The following is a 22,947-nucleotide window of genomic DNA, read 5'->3' on the forward strand; positions in this document are numbered from 1 at the left end:
TAAATAAATAAATAAATAAATTTATTTTAAAAAGGGACCACTACGGACACGATTCTCTCTCTCCACTCACCTTACAAAGGCAAGCAAACAAAGAGCAAGCACCATTTTGGATATACGTAAAAGCTGCACCTGCCCTCAGCCAAGCAGAAAAATCTGATTCTGGTGGGGAGAAATAACAGGAGGTTAGGACATAGTGAATGTGTGGAGCTAATGAACTGAGACTGTGAAAAAAAAAAAAAAAGACCTAGAGTGTGTGAGAGGACTCACGGAGTACCGGAGAAGTGCGTACTCTCTGGAGACGCCACAATCTTGGTAAGCTTGGCAACCTGGTGGGGGAGTATGGGGGAATTAGAGATTACACTGAGGGCTGCACAGATCCTTTGTGTGGTCATTGGGACAGAGCAGGCCACAATGGCAGGAGCTGTACCAATCCGAAGCCAGGAGCTTCTTGTACATCTCCCACGTGGGTGCAGGGGCCCAAGGACTTGGGCCATCTTCCACTGCTTTCCCAGGCCATAGCACAGAGCTGGATTGGAAGAAGAGCAGCCCGGACTAGAACCGGTGCCCATATGTGATGCTGGTGCTACAGGCAGAGGATTACCTACTGCACCACAGCAGTGGCCCTGAGTCTATTATTTTTAAAGAAAAGTTAATTTATTACCATTCTCTAGTATCCTCATCTCACCTTTGTAGAGTTATGGTTTACCTTGTGTTTCCATCTCTTTTTTTTTTCCAAGTCTACTACAATTTTTTTAAACTTTTATTTAATAAATATAAATTTCCAAAGTATAGCTTATGGAATACAATGGCTTCCCCCCCCCATAACTTCCCTCCCACCCGCAACCCTCCCCTTTCCCACTCCCTCTCCCCTTCCATTCACATCAAGATTCATTTTCAATTCTCTTTATATACAGAAGATCAGTTTAGTATATATTAAGTAAAGATTTCAACAGTTTGCACCCATATAGCAACACAAAGTGAAAAATACTGTCAGGGTACTAGTTATAGCATTAAATCACAATGTATAGCACATTAAGGACAGAGATCCTACATGATATTTTTAAAAAATTGATTAATTTTCTATGCAATGTCCAATTTAAAACCAAGTGTTTTTTTTTCTCATTTTCAATTATCTTTATATACAGAAGATCGATTCAGTATATACTAAGTAAAGATTTCATCAGTTTGCACCCACACAGAAACACAAAGTGTAAAAATACTGTTTTAGTACTAGTTATAGCATCACTTCACATTGGACAACACATTAAGGACAGATCCCACATGAGACGTAAGTACACAGTGATTCCTGTTGTTGACTTAACAATTTGACACTCTTGTTTATGGTGTCAGTAATCTCCCTAGGCTCTAGTCATGAGTTGCCAAGGCTATGGAAGCCTTTAGTGTTCGCTGACTTCAATCTTATTCTGACAGGGTCATAGTCAAAGTGGAAGTTCTCCCTTCAGAGAAAGGTACCTCCTTCTTTGATGGCCCCATTCTTTCCACTGGGATCTCACTTGCAGAATTCTTTCATTTAGGTCTTTTATTTTTTTTCCAGAGTGTCTTGGCTTTCCATGCCTAAAATACTCTCATGGGCTCTTCAGCCAGATCTGAATGCCTTAAGGGCTGATTCTGAGGCCAGAGTGCTATTTAGGACATCTGCCATTCTATGAGTGTGCTGTGTATCCCGCTTCCCATGTTGGATCGTTTTTTCCCTTTTTGATTCTATCAGTTAGTATTAGCAGACACTAGTCTTGTTTGTGTGATCCCTTTGACTCTTAGACCTATCAGTGTGATCAAAGAAATTATGGGACATGTACTCTATAGAATACTATACAGCAGTCAAAAACAATGAAACCCGGTCATTTGCAACAAGATGGAGGAATCTGGAAAACATTATGCTGAGTGAAATAAGCCAGTCCCAAAGGGACAAATATCATATTTTCTCCCTGTTCAGCGACAACTAACTGAGCACCAAAGGGGAAACCTGTTGAAGTGAATTGGACACTATGAGAAACAGTGACTCGATCAGCTCTTGTCCTGACTGTTGATGTACAATGCAATACTTTATCCATCTCTTAAAAATAGCAACAGTCGTCTTTGAGGATAGTGATTTTAAAATTAAAAAGAAAGAAATAAAAGCAAATTCCATCTGCCTTATGAAAAATCATTAGAATTCTTAACCTTTTAAACATATGCCATTCTAGAACTGTAGTGCCTATTGCAGTTGTAGTGCTCTGGTAAGCATTACTTCCTTTTCCAAGAATTGCCAGGAATGGTTCAAGAAGGTATTTCAATTTGCTTTAATTTATGTCAGGCCAAGTCATATCTTACCAAGCTTTGACTAGTGTAGAAGACAGAAAAGACAGAGGAAACAATCTTGCCATCAAGGAGTTAACCATTTGGAGACTCGGCGAAGGCAAATGCACAAATATATGTTATGCCAGGTGGAATGTGCTAGGTCTGTGATTCTTCCCTTTGCTTGTAGTCAACCACCAATCTGTTGATATTTACCTCCTCATCTATAGGTTCTCTATCACCAGTCTACCGCAACTGCCTCATATGAAGCCCTGACTACTTTTTGTCCTAGTGGATTTGCAAAGTCTCCTAATGGGTCTTCTTTCACACATCTATTCTCATTTTTCTCTTGTGAACTTTTTAAAATGGATCCTAAATGACTTCCCCTAATTCACACAGAATAGGGCTGGCACTCTAATCGAGGCTGTCTGGCTCAAGTCCAGGGCTCTTAGCATTACCCCAGTGTTCCCAAATATCAATCATTCACATTTCATCTTTATGATTTTTGCTATATGTATATATCACCTGTACAAAATATTCCTTGAAAATTTTCTTTAAATATTTGTTTATTTGAGAGAGGGGAGAGACAGAGAGAGAGCAAGAGAGCAAGACAGCACAAGCTCCCATGCACTTGTTCACTCCACAAATACCTGCAAAAACCAAAGATGAACACTGAAGCACCCCACTCCAATTAGAATGGCTATTATTACAAAGTTAAAAAATAAATACCGTGGAGAAAAGAAAATCTTAATACATTGGTAGTGTTATGCAAATTAGTGCAGCTATTATGGAAAACAATATGGAGATTCCTCAAAAAATGAAAAATCTACCATATGACCCAGCCATCTCACTTCTGGGAATATATCCAAAGGAAATGAAGTCAGAATATGAAAGGAACAGCTGTACTCCAATGTTCATAAGAGCCAAGATATGGAATCAATGGAGATGTCCATCTATGAATGAATGGACAAAAAAATGCGGCATATATACAAAACATAATGTTACTCATTCATAAAAAGGATGATATCCTCACATTTGCAACAAAATGGATGGAACTGGATATCATTTTGCTAAGTGAAATAAGACCAGACACAGAAAGACAAATTCTACATGTTTTCTGTATTAGGTGGAAGTAAACTTATATATTATATTAAAAATGTGCAGATGCTGTATTACTTGGTATTTATTTATAAATGTCTTCTTCACATAATTATATCCATTACATAATAATATATTCTTTCTATTTTATGAAATTTGTCATGAATCTCATGTGATATTAATGTATCCACCCTTGCTTTCAAAAATTGCATATATATATAATGTTTACATATGAAGCAATATGGCAAAACGTTAAAAATTGTTAAATCTGTGAGTTTCAGCTGCTCCACTTCTAATCCATTCTCTGCTATGGCCTGGGAAAGCAGCGGAAGATAGCCCAGGTGCTTGGTATCCTGCATCCATGTGGGAGACCAGAAAGAAGCTCTCGGCTCCTGGCTTTGGATCAGCTCAGCTCCAACCACTGTGGTCATTTGGGGAGTGAACTAGTGGATAGAAGACCTCTCTCTCTCTCTCTTTCTGCCTCTCCTTCTCTGTAACTCTACCTTTCCAATAAATAAATAATCCTAAAAATGTTTCTCTCCTTCTATGTTTCTCTGCCTTTCAAATTAAAACAGAAACAGAAGGAAATTCCAATGTGTATCAGCCTTGCTGCAAATAAAGTGTTTGGTCAAATTTGTTTTATACTTTTGCTAAAAAAAATTTAAGAATGATATACTACTATAGTTTTAATAATCTGTGATTATTTTAAAATATGAGTAAAATTGACATCGTTTCATTTGATCATTTGCTTATAGCCCTTGCCTATATTCCTTCTGAAATATTATGTGTTTATTTTTTACTTCAACTCTTAGTGGAGTATCAGGCCTTTTTTTTTTCTGACAGGCAGAGTTAGACAGTGAGAGAGAGAGAGACAGAGAGAAAGGTCTTCCTTTTTCCATTGGTTCAGCCCCCAAGTGGCCGCTACCGCCAGCGTGTTGCGGCTGGCGCGCTGCGCTGATCCGAAGCCAGGAGCCAGGTGCTTCCTCGTGGTCTCCCAGAGCATCAGGTTTTAACTATAATGTAAATTAAAAGTGTTATCCCATAGGTTTTTTAAATATAAAAAATCTTTTAAAAAAGTATATTCATTTGTTTTTATTAGAAGACAGAGAAGGGGAAAGAGAGAGAGAGAGAGAGAGAGAGAGAGAGAGAGAGAGAGAGAGAGAGAGAGAATGAATTATCTGCTGCTTGATGTCCCAAATGTCTAAAGCAGCCACAGCTGGGCCAGGCCAAAGTCAGGAACCTGCATAAAGTAGTAAACTGGAATTGGGAGCGGAGCCTGGACTGAAACCGAGGCATTCCAATACAGGACGTAGTGTCTCAAGTGGTTTCTTAACTGGTATACCAAATACCTTTCCCTACTTCTTAGATTTGAAGGCTCAGCAATGTATTTTTCTAGACACATTTATATTTTATTTAGAAAAATACTCTCTGTACCATAAATGAAAAACCCAAATCACCTGCTATGTAGAGAAACCATAATTGTAAAGTGAAAATTAATAAAGTAATGTTAACATAAACAGTTAAACACTGAAGTACACAGATTAGTAAATCCACTCAATTTGCACCCAGCCCCTGTCTGTTCTCCCCACTAGACTCAGGAGTCTCTGCTTAGCTGATTGCTGGGCGTGGACATGAGCTGGCACAGCTCTTACATGTCGAAAATAGCACCTGTGGTCTATCAGCTTGTTAGAGGATGCTGTTGCAGGGTGATCGGGGAGAGAGAAACTTGCCCTCCACTTTTTTTTTTTCTCCTCTAGTTTAGCAGGTACACTATCCCCCATAAGGCTCCAAGCCAGATTCCCTCTAGGCTCTTCCTGCAGCTTTTTCACCAGTGGCTTGAGTTGCTGCAGTTTGGTCTCACATCACTCTCCAACGCTGGTGCTGAGGCTCTCAGCTATTGGGGTTTTGTGTTGCACATGTCCTCGCCCTCCATATAGGTCCACTGTGTCCCTCCAATTTGCATAGTTTCCTTGCTGTTTTCTCCCTAACTCTTCCCTGAGACTGCACTCTTTCTACTTTTTTAAAAAACTATCTTCTCCTAGACTAGAACAGCAAGCTCCCTCCTTATTCTGCCATCTTAATCCAATCGAAAGAATTTCTTATTCCAGTGTATTGAAGCGTTTCTCCTATGGTTTATTCTAATAACATCATCGTTTCATATCTGCCATTTAGGTCTTTAATCCATATGGAAATAATTGTTGTAAATGGTGAGAGATAGGAGGCAAGTTTCAGTCTTCCACATATGAATATCCAGCTCTCCCAGTAAAATGCATGGAAGAGGCTGACCTTTCTCAATGGTATCTTTTGGGCATCTTTGTCAAGAACAAGTTGGCTGTAAATACATGATTTATTTCTGGGATATATGTTCTGTTCCATTGCTACATGTATTTGTTTCTATACCAGCAGCATGCTCTTTTGGTTACTCTATAAGCTCTGTAGTATTTCATGATGTCAGATAATGTTATACCACCAGTTTTATTCTGTTTGTTGAAGATTGTTTTGTCTATTTTGAGACTTTTGTATTTCCACATAAATTTTACAATTTTTTTCTAGTTCTGTGTAATAGAGATTGTGTTGAATACGTAAAATAGTTTTGTGTATAATGCATATTTTAATAGTATTTATCCTTACAATCCATGAACATGGACAGTCTCCAGTTTCTGTGTGTTTTCTTCAAATCTTGCAACAGTGCTTTGTAATGTTCACTGTAGTGGACTTTCATTCCTTGGTTATCTTTATTTCTAGGTGTTTTGTTCTTTTTGTAGCTATTATGAAGAGAATTGCTTTTATGGTTTCTTTCTTATCAAGTTTGTTGTTGCTCTACAACAAGGCTACTGATTTTTGTGTGTTGACTTTGTATCCCCTAGTTTAATGAATTTATCATTTCTAATCATCTCTAGGTAGAGCTGTTAGATTTTTCTATATAGAGAATCATATCACCTGCAACAGGAATATTTTTACTTTCTCACTTCCCTTTTTAAGCCTTTAATTTGTCCTCTCACTTAATTGCTCTAAATCTTTGAGTAATTTATTCACTAAGAGTAATGGAAACAGACTTCCTTTGTTTAGTTCTGGCTCTTAGAGTAAATGCTTTCAGCTTTCTCCCATTCAGTACCATGGTGGCTGCAGGTTTGTCAAATATAGCATTTGGTTAGTTGAGGTACAAAAGCTCAGTACCAAATTTGTTCATAGATTTTACCATGAAAACATGTTGAGTTGTACTGAATTACTTTTCTATACTTATCAAATTGAACATATGATATTTATCATTCATTCTGTTGATACGATGTATTTGGTTTATTGATTTTCACAGATTGCACCATGCTTGCATCCTTGGGGTAAATCCCACTTGATCATGGGGATTGATTTTTACATTTGCTGTTGGATTCCATTTATCAGCAGTTTACTGAGAATATAACATCTTTTTTTCAGCTATTTTCTTCTCATCTAAAGCGAATGTTTCCCCCTATTCAGCTTAGAATCCCCTATTATATCTTCTTTAATTAGTGTCCCTAATGCACCAACAATGTCTTTGTAAGTGCCAGTGTGGGAGTGTGTGTCATTCATACGCTAAATACATTAGCACAGCTTCTGTCCTCTCTAGGCTATTTCGAAACTCTTAGAGACATAAATTGTGGCAGCTGTTTCTAGGAAAATCTATGAGATAGAACATTTCTATTGCAGTTTGGCTATCTGCTGTGAGTTACCTTAGCCAAATGAGATTGAGAGATACAGATCTTTAATAGAGCTAAACCTGGACAAGATGATGAAGTGTATAAAGTTCATTTAAAGCTATCACAGCTTTAAAAAAAAAACACCTAAGGACTGGTTTTCTTCCTCTCTACTACTGTGTCTAATCTCAATTTAGGAAATACTTTACTTTTGACAATGAAACATCAGGTCTATAATAGAGACCTGATTCAAGTAGAGGAACGGGACAAAATAGGGAACACTCAGAAATTCTACCCTGTAGGAAAGTGTTTTCTATAGCTATTCTAGGAGTGTACATATATATTCATGCTATTGGACTGATTGCTAAGGCATGAATGGGACTTGGGTTCAGACATTCTTCTGGATTGATTCTCAGTGGAGTATTTCCTATTTGAGTACTTTTTTTAAAACTTTTATTTAATAAATATAAATTTCCAAAGTACAGCTTTTGGATTACAGTGGCTTCCCCCCACACACATAACTTCCCTCCCATTTCCCGCTCCCTCTCCCATTCCATTCACATCAAGATTCATTTTCAATTATCTTTATATACAGAAAATCAATTTAGTATATATTAAGTAAAGATTTCAACAGTTTGCACCCACACAGACACATGAAGTGTAAAGTACTATTTGAGTACTAGTTATAGCATTAATTCACATTGTAAAACACATTAAGGACAGATATCCTACATGGGGAGTAAGTGCACAGTGACTCCTGTTGTTGACTTAAGAATTGACACTCTTGTTTATGGCGTCAGTAATCACCGTAGGCTCTTGTCTTGAGTTGCCAAGGCTAAGAAGCCTTTTGAGTTCACTAACTCTGATCTTATTTAGACAAGGTCATAGTCAAAGTGGAAGTTTTCTCCTCCCTTCAGAGAAAGCTACCTCCTTCTTTGATGGCCCGTTCTTTCCACTGGGATCTCACTCACAGAGATCTTTCATTTAGCGTTTAGTTTTTTTTTTTTTTTTCCAGAGTGTCTTGGCTTTCCATGCCTGGCTCAGACCTGGCTGTTGTGGCAGTTTTAGGAGTGATTCACTGGATAGAAAATCTTTTTATTTCTCTTTTGAATAGAAGCAGAAAAGCATTTGATAAAATTCAACACCCTTTCATGATGAAAACTCTAAGCAAATTAGGTATAGAAGGAACTTTCCTCAATACAATCAAAGCAATTTATGAAAAACCCACAGCCAGAATCATATTGAATGGGGAAAAGTTGGAAGCATTTCCACTGAGATCTGGTACCAGACAGGGATGACCATTCTCACCACTGCTATTCAACATAGTTCTGGAAGTTTTAGCCAGAGCCATTAGGCAAGAAAAAGAAATTAAAGGGATACAAACTGGGAAGGAAGAAGCCAAACTATCCCTCTTTGCAGATGATATGATTCTTTATTTAGGGGATCCAAAGAACTCTACTAAGAGACTATTGGAACTCATAGAAGAGTTTGGCAAAGTAGCAGGATATAAAATCCATGCACAAAAATCAATAGCCTTTGTATACACAGGCAAAGCCACAGCTGAGAAAGAACTTCTAAGATCAATCCCATTCACAATAGCCACAAAAACAATCAAATACCATGGCATAAACTTAACCAAGGATGTTAAAAATCTCTACAATGAGAATTACAAAACCTTAAAGAAAGAAATAGAAGAGGATATCACAAAATGGAGAAATCTTCCATGCTCATGGATTGGAAGAATCAATATCATCAAAAGTCCATTCTCCCAAAAGCAATTTATAGATTAAAAGCAATACCAATCACAATACCAAAGGCATTCTTCTGAGATCTAGAAAAAATGATGCTGAAATACATATGGAGACACAGGAGACCTCAAATAGCTAAAGCAATCTTGTACAACAAAAACAAAGCCAGAGGGATCACAATACCAGATTTCAGGACATACTGCAGGGCAGTTGTAATCAAAACAGCATAGTACTGGTACAGAAACAGATGAGTACATCTTAAACTAAAGATTTCCACTTGCCTTTAAAACGGCCATTAAGTTTTCTACCACTGCCCAGTAAGCCATTACCAGCCTGGCTTCTCTCTGATTCTCTGGTTTTCTGTCCTCATCTAACACTATGCTCTATTTTATGCAATGCTCCTGCTACCTAGGTCTTCCCTTTATTTTCGGTAATGGATTATGTTTCTCTTCACAGCAGGACCTATACATATGCAGCCTTCTCTGATTGGTTAAACTTTTGTTTATACTTACTCTATCTCAGTTCAATGTTTACTTCCTTAGGAAGCCTTCCCTGATAGAAGACACTAGGACAGTTACCTCTGTTAAATGCTTTTTTTTTTTTTTTGGCACCATTATTATTTTTCATGGCTGTTACCAAAGGTTGTAATTATAAAACTATTTTTTTACCACTTGAGTAATAATAGTTTCTCCCTGCTGTACTATAAGTTCCATGAAGGTAGAGACCATGCTAGTTTTTTATCATCATTTTGTTCCCAGAATTTAGTATAGTGCCTAGCACATGTAAGGCACTAAGGATTTATGATTGATTGAAAAAGCTTTTGTATTAATTTCCTAGAATTCCTCCTACACAGCAATGCTATAATGATATATACAGACTTCAAATTTTATCATTCTTTACACATAATCTTCTAGAGATTTCCTACTGACTATGCAATTAATTTAGAATTATTTAGCATTACAGGCTTTCATAATCTGGCCTCTTCCTTCCTCTTTAGCCTCATACCATGGTGATTTTGAATTCTTATGGTAACCTTAGCTCATTCTCTCCCTGGAATTTACTCCCTCTCTGCCTAATTTTGGTGCCTTATCATCTTTTAAGTCTCTAAATGTCACTTACTCCAGTAAACTTTCTCTGACAACTCAATCTGATTGTGGTGCTTTTCACTATGCTGACATTTCACATGCTTTTCAATCCAATTCTGGCTGAACTAAGTTACTTCTTTGTTCTCTAATTGAATCTTGTGCACACTTACATTTTATCATGTAAAACATTCTGAGGTATGATGTCATACATAGATTAGAGATTATAGGGATTATGAGTGAGTAGGCTTTGACTCAGGCCAGTGTTAACACTGTGCACTGTCAAATGAAAGCACAGTAGGTCAATTTCCTCTCTTATAAAATGGTGGAGAGTAACATTACTTGAATAACAAGACAGTTTTAAGGAATATATGGGGGTAATAACTGAAAATCACTTTGTGCTAAAGTCTGGCATCATAAACACTTAATAAATAGTAGCCAATAAGTGGTAGGGCAGAGCCTGAAAATAGGTAAGCGAAGTGATGTATTGGTGAATTAAAATAAGAGACCTGATTTCTAGTAAGTGCTGCTATCTGCAGCGTTAGCACTCCCACTATGGCCAATTTAAAACTAACATGTCACTCAATGTGGAGTTACAGAAGGGGATACAGATTGAGTTCTCACAAGGTAGTAGGAGCTGACTCACTGCCTGACACCTCTAGGGAAATATTTAAGAATATTCGTTAAAAGGAATTATTGGAGCATAGGAGGTATTTTTCTTTATTTCCAAAGCTAAACTATCTGCCAGTACCCTCCAACTTCTTCCAAATCTTATTCCTTCTAAGTATTCCCTCTTGTGCCTTTAAGCATTTCCTCTCCATTGGATTCTTATCCTTTGTGTACTGATACAAAATCCACCCCTTTGCTGTGAGTATTCCTTTTTCCAAGACATATGCATCTACCTCATAATATTTTTATTTAAATATAAAAAATGTTTTCTGTTGAATATACTGTTGACCTTCAGATCCTTAATGGAAGAACCGTTTGTTTAATCAAGACTCTGTCATACAAGACAAGAGAATTAGCTGAAAATCAAGAACCTGGCATCTTTTTTTAAAGAAATTATCAATACAAATATATAGGAACTGAGAAACTCATTCAATCCACATATCACAAGGCTTTGTTAATAGTATTCATAGAAAATTTTAAAAATTATATAGACTGTTTATAACAAACAAAAAATTTCTTCTAACCATCTGCTTTAAGCCAAATACTGTGTTAAGCATCTTCTTTGTATTTGTATTGTCTTTTTCATAACTAAGACACTGAAGTGTTTACCTTGGCCTCCTGTGCCCTGCATGTTCTAGCTTCTACTTGTTTCTCTGACCTCATCTCTTATTACTTTCCCTCTTTCACACTACTTCTGGCCACATTGGACTTGTTTCCAAGCATCACTTGTGCCAATTTCTTTCCTCCTCAGGGTGTTTCCACATACTGTTCCTTTTACCTAGAAATACACTTTATAGTTTATTTTTATTCTTCATGTTTCAGGTTCTATGTCGCCTCCTCCTAGAGGTGTCCTCTGATGTCTATCTCCGAGTATGTTTCCCCTGCCTCCTTAGTTGCATGCTATTTTTTTTGATTCACAACACTTAACCACAGTTTTTAAAGAAATAAATATTTTTGTGATTATTTAGTTAATATCATTGACTCTCATTAAATAATGAGATTCATATGGAAAGTAAGCTCTGAGTCTTCATCACCTAGTAGATTGCCTAGTGTCTTGAATTAAGGAATAATCAATGGTTTATATTACAGTAGGCCACAGAAATTTTTTTTTCATTTTCAATAATCTTTATATACAGAAGATCCACTTAGTATTTACTAAGTAAAGATTTCAACAATTTGCACCCACACAGACACACAAGTATAGAGTGCTGTCTTAGTAGTAGTTTTACTGTTAATTCACATAGTACAACACATTAAGGACAGAGAACCTACATGGGGAGTAAATGCACAGTGAATCCTGTTGTTGATTTAACAATTGACACTCTTATTTATGACATCAGTAATCACCTGAGGCTCTTGTCATGAGCTGCCAAGGCTATGGAAGCCTCTTGAGTTCACAGACTCCGACCTTATTTAGACAAGGCCATAGTCAATGCGGAAATTCTCTCCTCCCTTCAGAGAAAGCTGCCTCCTTCTTTGATGGCCCGTTCTTTCCATTGGGATCTCACTCACAGAGATCTTTCATTTAGGTCATTTTTTTTTTGCCAGAGTATCTTGGCTTTCCATGCCTGAAATACTCTCATGCCAAATCTGAATGCCTTAAGGGCTGATTCTGAGGCCAGAGTGTTGTTTAGGACATCTGCCATTCTTGAGTCTGCTGTGTATCCCGCTTCCCATGTTGGATCGTTCTCTCCTTTTCAATTCTATCAGTTAGTATTAGCAGACACTGGTCTTGTTTATGTGATCCCTTTGACACTTAATCCTATCTTTATGATCAATTGTGAACTGAAGATGATCACTTGGACTAGTGAGATGGCGTTGGCACATGCCACCTTGATGGGATTGAATTGGAGTCCCCTGATACATTTCTAACTCTACCACTACAGGTAAGTCTGAGTGAGCATGAGGGCAACAAAATTTTAAAAATTATTCTGTTAGGAAATGTAAACTATGGTATTCTAATCTGTAAATTGTAGATAAAATTAATTGTTCTTCATGCATCTATCCTGGCCCCTCCAATACTTAACTAACATGGACAGTGTTATATTTTAGAAAATCAAAGCTTACCAGTTTGTAGTATTGATTTAAGCTTTTTATGGCTTCATATTATTGCTCTGATTCAAACACAAATCTTTAACAACATCTAAAAATATTGAAAATACTTTTCTCTAGCTTCTCCATCAATCTTACATTCTCTCTTATTGTCTGTGCTTTAGTCAGAAGGCTTCACTTCAATTCCCTGGATGCACCAACATGCCTTTTCTAATTCAGAGCCTTTTGTACCTACTCTTTTCTTTTGTTGGACTGATTTTTCTCTGAACAAACCCTACTCCTTTTCATTTCTTAACTTTTAGCTCAGTGCTTACTTCTGTAGAGAAACCTTTCCTATGCTCTAGTCTAGGTCAATTTTTACTGTTTTTTTTTTTTGTATTTCCACAGAACCATTTATTCTCTATTTTTAAGATTTCATTTATTTATTTTAAAGGCAGAGCTACAAAGCTAAGGAGAGAGAGAGAAATCCTCCATCAGCTGGCCCACCCCAAGTGGCTGCAATGGCTGGGGCTAGGCCAGACTGAAGCCAGGATCCAGGAGCCTCCTCCATGTCTCCCACATAGGTGCAGGGACCAAAGGACCTGGGTCATCCTCTGCTGCTTTCCTTGGCACATCAGCAGGGAGCTGGACTAGAAGCAGAGCAGCCAGGACTTGAACCGGCCCCCACATGGGCTGCTGGCACTGCAGACAACAACTTAACCCACTGCGCCTCAATGTCAGGCCCCCAACTATTTTTAAAAGCACTTATTGCTATACTTCTATATCCATTACTGTGTGTACTTTTTAATATCTGTTTCCTCCACCTGACCATGAATTCTATGAACAATCATAGAAATTATGAGAATAATGATGTGGTTTTGATTAGGAAAGTAACCAAATCTACCTAACCAGGCTTCTGGGAGAATTGAATGATATTGAATCAACCCAGATGTCTATCAACTGATGATTGGATAAAGAAATTATGGTACATATACACTATGGAGTACTGCTTAGGTGTAAAAAATAATTAACAACAAAATGAATGCAGCTGGAAACCATTATACTTAGTGAAATGAGCCAGTTAAAAAATACAGATAACATATGTTTTCCCTGAACTCTGGTAACTTATAGAGTATCTAAAATGTAATGTATAGGAGTGTAATTGACATTTTTAGATTCAATGATCATTTACAGACCTTGTCTCTACTGTGGAGGAACAGCAATTTTTTTTCTTCATACTATTTGTTGAACTCTTTACTTATCTTAAAGTAAACTGAAAACAGATCTTTGTGAAAATTAAGAGTGGCAACCATCATTGTGGCCTTGCAGGTAAAGCCACTACCTGAAATGCCAGCATCTCATATGGAACCTATTCAAGTTCCAGTTGCTCTACTCCTAATCCATTTCCCTGTTGATTGACTGGGAAAGCAGTGGAAGTTGGCCCAAGTGCCTGGGACCCTGTTACCCATGTGAAGACCTGAAGGAAGCTACAGTAGGGCTGGCACCACAGTTCAATAGGCTAATCCTCTGCCTGCAGTGCTGGCACACCAGGTTCTAGTCCTGGTTGGGGCGCCGGATTCTGTCCCGGTTGCTCCTCTTCCAGACCAACTCTCTGCTGTGGCCTGGGAGTGCAGTGGAGGATGGCCCAAGTCCTTGGGCCCTGCACCCACATGGGAGACCAGGAGAAACACCTGGCTCCTGGCTTCGGATCAGCGCGGTGCGCTGGCTGCAGCGCGCCTGCCACAGCGGCCATTGGAGGGTGAACCAATGGTAAAGGAAGACTTTTCTCCCTGTCTCTCTCTCACTGTCCACTCTGCCTGTCAAAAAAAAAAAAAGAAGCTAAAATAAACATGGGGCTACAGATCACTCTTTCATCTGCTGATTTCATTTTGTTTGGGTAAATTCCCATGAGTGGGATTGCTGGTTCATATAGTAGATTTGTTTTCAGATTTCTGAGGTGTCTCCATATTGTCTTCCACAATGGTTAGACCAGTTTACATTTCCACCAACTGTGAATTAGGGTACCTTTTCCCCCACATCATTGCTCGCATTTATTGTTTGCCGATTTCTGTATGATAGCCATACAAACTGGGGAGACATGAAACCTTACTGTGGTTAGTGATCCTGAGCATTTTTTTTTCGCCAATAACAGGATCTTTTTTCATTTTTTTATTTGTCTGTTGGCCATTTCGATTTCCTCTTGAGAAATGCTTATTCAAGTCCTTTGCCCATTTCTTAAATAGATCGTTTGTTTTCTTGTTTTTGGGTTTCTTGAACTCTTTATGTATTCTGTAGATTAATCCTTTATCAGTTCCATAGTTCGCAAATATTTTCTCCCATTCAGTCAGTTGCTTCTTCATTTTGCTAAGTGTTTCTTTGACAGTGCAGAAGCTTCTCAGCTTGAAATAATCCCATTTGTCAATGTTGGTGGGCTTCTGGGGTCTTTTCTAAGAACTCTTTGCCTATGCCAATGTCTTGCAAGTGTTTCTGCAATGTTCTCCAGTAATTTAATGGTATCATGTCATAGATTCAGGTCTTTAATCCATTTTGAGTGAATTTTTCTGTAAGGTGTAAGTAAGGAGTCTTGTTTCATACTTCTGCATGTGGAGATCCAGTTTTCCCAGCATGATATGTTGAAGAGACTGTCCTTTATCCAGGATTGATTTTAGCTCCTTTGTCAAAGATAAGTCAGTTGTAGAAACATGGATTTATTTCTGGGGGTTCCATTCTTTTTATTTGGGGAGGGGGAGTAATTCTATTCTATTCCATTGGTCTACACATCTTTTTTTTATGTTGTTGTTGTGTTTTTTATGTTATTTTGTTTTGTTCTTTGCCAGTAACAGGCCCTTTTCATTATAACTACCCTGTAGTATGTTTTGAAATCTGGTATTGTGATGCCTCTTTCTTTGTTTTTGTTGTGTAAGATTGCTTTAGCTATTTGTGGTCTCCTGTATTTCCATACGAATTTTAGCATACTTTTTTTTTAGATCTAAGAAGAATGTTGTTGGTAGTTTGATTGGGATGACATTGTATCTGTAAATTGCTTTTGGTAGCATGGGCATTATGATGATATTGATTCTTCCAGCCATGAACATGGAAGATATTTCCATTTTTGGTGCTTTTTCTATTTTTTTCTTTAATATTTTGTAATTTTCAACATAGAGATGTTTGACTTCGTTGGTTAAATTTATTCCAAGGTATTTAATTGTTTTTTGTAGCTATTGTAAATGGGATTTATCTTAAAAGTTCTTTCTCAGCATGTCATTGTTTGTGTATACAAAGGCTATTGATTTTTATGTGTTAATTTTATATCTTGCCACTTTATCAAACTCTTTTACGAGTTCCAATAATCTCTTAGTGCAGTCTTTTGGTTCCCCTATATATAGAATCATGTCATCTACTAATATGGATAGTTTGACTTCTCCCTTTACAATTTGTATCCTTTAATTTCTTTTTCTTGCCTAATGGCTCTTGCTAAGACTTCCAGGACTACATTGAATAGCAATGGTGAAAGTGAGTATCCTCGTCTGGTTCCAAATCTCAGTGGAAATTCTTCCAATTTTTCTCCATTCAATAAGATGTTGGCTGTGGATTTGTCACAGATTGCCTTGATTGTGTTGAAGAATGTTGCTTCTATGCCAAATTTGCTTAAAGTTTTCTTCATGAAAGAATGCTGGATTTTATCAAATGCTTTCTCTGCATCATATCAATTCAACATAGTTTACTTATCACTTTATACTAGGTTCTTCTGAATGCAAGCCTAAGACAAAAGCTTGCATATAGGTGATTTATGTAGTAATATGTTCACAGGGAGCAAGTGCCAACAGAAGGAGGAATGATACAAGGAAGAAAGGAAAGCCAATGATATTACTTAACTGTTCAAAATGATAGGTAACTGGAGTTTGAGTTGGCAGGCTCTTTTGAGGAGCATTACAAAATTACATTTTAAAACAGTCTTCCAAGGTTAGACAAAATTAAAATGCAGTTTATCCATAGGCTCATGTGCCCCATTAGTCAAAGTTTGTTCCATGGGTTGTTATGGGTATTTTTAGTGTCATTTGTATGTGGGGAATTTCAAGTGTATACCAGTGAATGTCTTACATTGAACATCCTGAGAAACTTAGGGCAATACTTATGCTGTATGGTCCCAAGAAAAAGCAAATAGAAATTATATCTGTGTACAAAGCAAGTCAAATCATGTACGGAACTGGTTTCCACAAAAATAACTAAATTAAGGTTTAAGGATTGGTGGATTGAAATGGTGTGCAAGAGTTATCATCTAGGGGCCTAGGGGCCTGTGTTGTGCCACAACATGTACAAGTGCCACTTTCAACACAGTCATCACATATCTGAACCTCAGCTTCTGCCTTTCAAATATTATTTTCTTTAAAAGAGGTATTATCCGGCCTAGTGATAAACATTTAGATTGGATCCAATACCCTTGCAGAACCATACAAACTGTAAAATAAGTATATTTTGGTGTGTTCTTACAGATATGCATGGATATTTCTGAGGGTAAATATGCCCACATTTATATCCCTCTAAAATTCATATGTGGAAGCTGTAATCCCAAAGTGAAAGTCTTAGGAAAGTCTTGGGTCATTTGTTATATGGTTATGTCATGAATCCTCATGAATAAGATTAGCACCCTTATAAAAGAGATCCCAGATATATCCCATGCCCTTTCACCAGGTAGGGACACAGCAAAAGATGATCATGTATGAATGAAAAAATATAATGTCCTTACCAGACACTGAATTTGCTGGCATCTTTATCTTGGATTTCTCAGTCTATTTCTACTATTAATAAGCCACTCAGATTATGGTAACGTTTTAAACCAGCATGAACATGTTAGGACATCAGGAGAGGAATTGTCAGGTGATAACTTACACATATGTTTAATTGACTAAATCATACCAGAGTGCTTGCTAGAATGATCGCATAGTTCCACATGCCAACATGCAGTGCATGAAGATTCCATTATATTCACATAGATTTGTCCAGCTTTATCATTTCTGCCATTCCAGTAGGTATAAAGTGATACTTTCTTGATTTAGCATGTACATTTTCATTTCTTTCATTATAATGGAGAGTGGACATCCCTTTATACGATTGTTAGACTTTTAGAGTTTCCTATTTTATTTTTTTATTTTCCTTTATGATTTTTACATGTTTATTATTCTTTGAAGGATATTCTAGATATAAATATTTCATAGGTATTTCATTCAATGTATAGCTACTGAAAAAATCATAATATTAGATCATGCCATATAAGTGCATGAAATGACTTTCTGACCTTCATTATCATATATTTTACTCAAAGCGTGTGATAAGAAGTATCTTTTAGGAAATTAATTAGTGTCCCAATAGTCATAATAATCCATCAAAATTCTGTAATTAATTTTGATATATGTATAACTTTTCATACAGTATGCCATTTGAACTTAACTCTTTCATTGTAAAACTAGCTGCATTTTGTTATTATTAACTAATATAAAATAATTCTGTTTTACTGGATTGCACCAGTAAATCAGGTTTCAGACATGTTTATTTCTGTTTCATCTGAGCCTAACACACTAGATGATTAATCAATGTTATAATAGTCAATTAGTTAACAAGTACATGGATTAGAGTGGGCAATGACTTGTAATCTTATGAGATAAGAAAGTTAAATTTTGGAAACTCTCATTTCATTGAACAGGAAGCTAGTGTTTAGTGAAATAAGATTCTTTTTTTTCAGCAATTTCCACAAACTAGAATAGTGCTAGACACATATTTGGTACTAAAAAAATATTTTCTCCTAAAAGTGTAATTGGGAGTTGGAGAAAGAAGGAGAAATATGAGTCTACATGGAAGTATAGGTCTAGATAACTTTATATTTTGTGTATCCAAAGGTGATAACAACTGTTGAGTCATTCTATTCAAACCCATTTCTTAAAATATTACTTGTCTGATCAATGAAATAGTCTTTCCAAAAAGGGATTTTTTCATATTTAAAAAAATAATATTTTAAATACTTGCAGATCTATTTCTGTGATATTCAAGGTATCGGATAAGCATTATTCAAATCATAGCTAACCTCCATGAGAATATAGATTAAAATTAATTCATGCATATATGCACTCTTTTTATTAAAATTTATTTGAAAATCAGAGTTACAAAGACAAAAGGAAAGATAGAGACAGAGAAAGAGATTGTCCATCTACTGGTTCACTCCCCAAATAGCCAGAGGCCAAGAGCTTCCTCCAAGTCTCTCACATGGGTGGTAGGGGTCCACGCACTTGGGCCATCTTCTGCTGCTTTCCCAGTTGCCTTAGTAGGGTGCTGGATCAGAAATGGAGCAGTCAGGACTTGAACCAGCACCCATATTGGATGCAGGCATTGCAGGCAGTGGCTTTCTCCACTATGCCACAACACTGGCCCCAAGTTTTTCATTTTTAATTGACACAAAATTGTATATATTTCTGTTGTAGCATGTGATATTTTGATATCTGTATTAAAGTTCCATACACCCTGAAATGATCCAGATTCATTAACATCACTATTAAATGACCAATGACATTCTTCACAGAACTAGACATTAACTATCCTAAAGTTCTTTGTTTTTAAACACAAAATACCCTTAATAGTACAGTTTTCCTGTAGTGAGTAATCCTAAAAAGAAATCTTCAAGGTCCATACCCAATTACAATTCCCCCCCCCTTTTTTTATCTCAATCTGATCTAGAGAAATTTGCTGTGTATCTGTTCTCATGCTGTCTTTTTTTTAAGATTTATTTATTTATTTATTTGAAAGTCAGAGTTACACAGAGAGAGAAGGAGAGGCAGACGCAGAGAGAGAGAGAGAGAGAGAGAGAGAGAGAGAGAGGTCTTCCATCCGCTGGTTCATCCTCAATTGGCCGCATCATCCGGAGCTGCACCAAACTGAAGCCAGGAGCCAGGAGTTTCCTTTGGGTTTCCCTTGCTAGTGTAGGTGCCCAAGGACTTGGGCCATCCTCTACTGCTTTCCCAGGCCACAGAAGAGAGCTATGGAAGTGGAGCAGGCAGGACTCGAACAGACGCCCATATGGGATGCCGGCACTGCAGGCGATGGCTTTACCCACTACGCCACAGCACTGCCCCCCTCATGCTGTCTTTTTTCACCAAGTCCATAGAATAGTGAGTGGAGGGTTAAAAGAGGGTCCAACACTCATATCCACATCATACTCATATCCTCTCTTTAAGATTCCCATCCTATCGCCAGTGACAGGGAATAACTTTCCTCCCTCTAAGGAAAGACCATTCTGTTTCTGGAAAAAAAAAAAAAAAGGTCATATACCTTGATATAAAATCCATTTCATTGATACATCCAACCATTGAACCCAGTTTTATCCCACTGCCACACAGAACAAATCTTTCTTCTCAAGAGTATCCTTTAGACTTTGAAAGCAGCATCCCTCCTCCCTCCATCTGACTCTTCTTTTCTCCAAGTAATAAACATCTCCTGTAAGCATCAATCCTTTCTTATTTGACATACTTTATTTTTTAAGTGTCTTTTTTAATTGAAAAGCTAACAAACTGTCTAGTTACATTTCTCCCCACCCCCAAAACCACAAACCAGGTAGTAACTGAGTCTTCTAGGCAATATACTCAAAGCTGAGAGGATTAAAAATAAGAACAAGTCCTCAGATCCAATTAAGGGAGCCCTGCTACATACAAGCTGATCAATGCCAGTGGTACTGACTGACCGTGCCACTGAAAGACATCCTAATGGGCCCACTCAGAACGTTTGTTTCAAGTAGCCTCTTTCCAGTTTCCAAATCATGAATAACATAATATTTTTTTAATTCTATTTCAGAAAACTTTTTGGAAGTTGTTTTATTTACAATGCCAACTTTTTTTTTTTTTGACAGGCAGAGTGGATAGTGAGAGAGAGAGACAGAGAGAAAGGTCTTCCTTTTTGCCACTGGTTCACCCTCCAATGGCTGCTGCGGCTGCTCATCTCGCTGATCCGAAGCCAGGAGCCAGGTACTTCTCCTGGTCTCCCATGCAGGTGCAGGGCCCAAGGACTTGGACCATCCTCCACTGCCTTCCCGGGCCACAGCAGAGAGCTGGCCTGGAAGAGGGGCAACTGGGACAGAATCCGGCGCCCCGACCGGGACTAGAACCCGGTGTGCCGGCGCCACAAGGCGGAGGATTAGCCTGTTAAGCCACGGCGCCGGCTACAATGCCAACTTTTAAAAGATCACTCAATTTAACTGGACAATAAACCAGGCAGCAATCACTCTGCGAGAAGAGAAAAAGACCCAAATGCCACTTTCTATCGAGAACCCACAGTTCAGTTTTATTCAGAGCAAAGTAAACAGGAAATTTCAATCATACTAGAAGAAACTCGGGTTTGGAATCTGTACTCAAACTACACATGCAGTGAGGACAATATTCTGCTAAAACAAATGATTTGCTGCTGCATTTGTCTACGTTTGCCTAATATTAACAATTATAAATAGAGCAGTGCAACTAGTATTTGGAACAATCCTTACAGTGTTACAGTGTCAGGCACAACGGTTCACTTCTCTTCACACCACTGGTTCTCTTTGTGTACCTGGGCTTCTTCTTCTTCAGTAAAGTCATTCTTTTTTTTTTTTTAGTTTCTTTTTTTTAAGTTTTATTTAATAAATATAAATTTCCAAAGTACAGCTTATGGATTACAATGGCTCCCCCCCCCCCATAATTTCCCTCCCACCCGTAACCCTCCCCTTTCCCGCTCCCTTTCCCCTTCCATTCACATCAAGATTCATTTTCAATTCTCTTTATATACAGAAGATCAGTTTAGTATATATTAAGTAAAGATTTCAACAGTTTGCCCCCACATAGCAACACAAAGTGAAAAAATACTGTTGGAGTACTAGTTATAGCATTAAATAACAGAGTACAGCACATTATAGACAGAGATCCTACATGATATTTTTTAAAAATTGATTCATTTTCTATGCAATTTCCAATTTAACACCAGGTTTTTTTTTTCATTTTCAATTATCTTTTTTTAAACTTTTATTTAATGAATATAAATTTCCAAAGTACAGCTTATGGGTTACAATGGCTTCCCCCCCCCCATAACTTCCCTCCCACCTGCAACCCTTCCCTTTCCCGCTCCCTCTCCCCTTCCATTCACATCAAGATTCATTTTCAATTCTCTTTATATACAGAAGATCAGTTTAGTATATATTAAGTAAAGATTTCAACAGTTTGCCCCCACATAGCAACACAAAGTGAAAAAATACTGTTGGAGTACTAGTTATAGCATTAAATAACAGAGTACAGCACATTATAGACAGAGATCCTACATGATATTTTTTAAAAATTGATTAATTTTCTATGCAATTTCCAATTTAACACCAGGTTTTTTTTTTCATTTTCAATTATCTTTTTTTTAAACTTTTATTTAATGAATATAAATTTCCAAAGTACAGCTTATGGGTTACAATGGCTTTCCCCCTCCCATAACTTCCCTCCCACCTGCAACCCTTCCCTTTCCCGCTCCCTTTCCCCTTCCATTCACATCAAGATTCATTTTCAATTCTCTTTATATACAGAAGATTAGTTTAGTACATATTAGGTAAAGATTTCAACAGTTTGCCCATATAGCAACATAAAGTGAAAAAACTACCATTGGAGTACTAATTATAGCATTAAATAACAATGTACAGCACATTAAAGACAGAGATCCTACATAATAGTTTTTTAAAAAAATTAATTAATTTTCTATGCCATTTCCAATTTAACACCAGGTTGTTTTTTTTTTCATTTCCAATTCTCTTTATATACAGTAGATCGATTCAGTATATAATTAGTGAAGACCTCATCAGTTTGTACCCACACAGAAACACAAAGTATAAAAATACTGTTTCAGTACTAGTTATAGCATCACTTCACATTAGACAACACGTTAAGGACAGATCCCACATGGGGTGTAAGTACACAGTGACTCCTGTTGCTGACTTAACAATTTGACACTCCTGTTCATGGCATCAGTAATCTCCCTAGGCTCTAGTCATGAGTTGCCATGGCTATGGAAGCCTTTAGAGTTCGCTGACTTTGATCTTATTCCGATAGGGTCATAGTCAAAGTGGAAGTTCTCTCCTCCCTTCAGAGAAAGGTACCTCCTTCTTTGATGTCCCCGTTCTTTCCACTGGGATCTCACAGAGATCATTCATTTGGGTCTTTTTTTTCCCATGATATCTTGGCTTTCCATGCCTACTATACTCTCATGGGCTCTTCAGGCAGATCCGATTGCCTTGAGGGCTGATTCTGAGGCCAGAGTGTTGTTTAGGACATCTGCCATTCTATGAGTCTGCTGTGTATCCCACTTCCCATG

General features: G+C 37.4%; 1 protein-coding gene across 1 annotated transcript in view; it reads right to left on the minus strand.

Moving 5' to 3' along the window:
• Nucleotides 1-263: 263 nt before the first annotated feature.
• The window catches only part of LOC133752647 (S-phase kinase-associated protein 1-like), a 29,417-nt gene continuing 6,733 nt past the window's right edge, over nt 264-22,947 (minus strand). Inside the window, exon 3 of the mRNA XM_062183050.1 lies at nt 264-326. Coding sequence (XP_062039034.1) covers nt 264-326 — 63 coding nt within the window. The remainder of the gene's footprint in view (nt 327-22,947) is intronic.

This window comes from Lepus europaeus, chromosome X (genome assembly GCF_033115175.1).
Source record: "Lepus europaeus isolate LE1 chromosome X, mLepTim1.pri, whole genome shotgun sequence".
Taxonomy (NCBI): domain Eukaryota; kingdom Metazoa; phylum Chordata; class Mammalia; order Lagomorpha; family Leporidae; genus Lepus; species Lepus europaeus.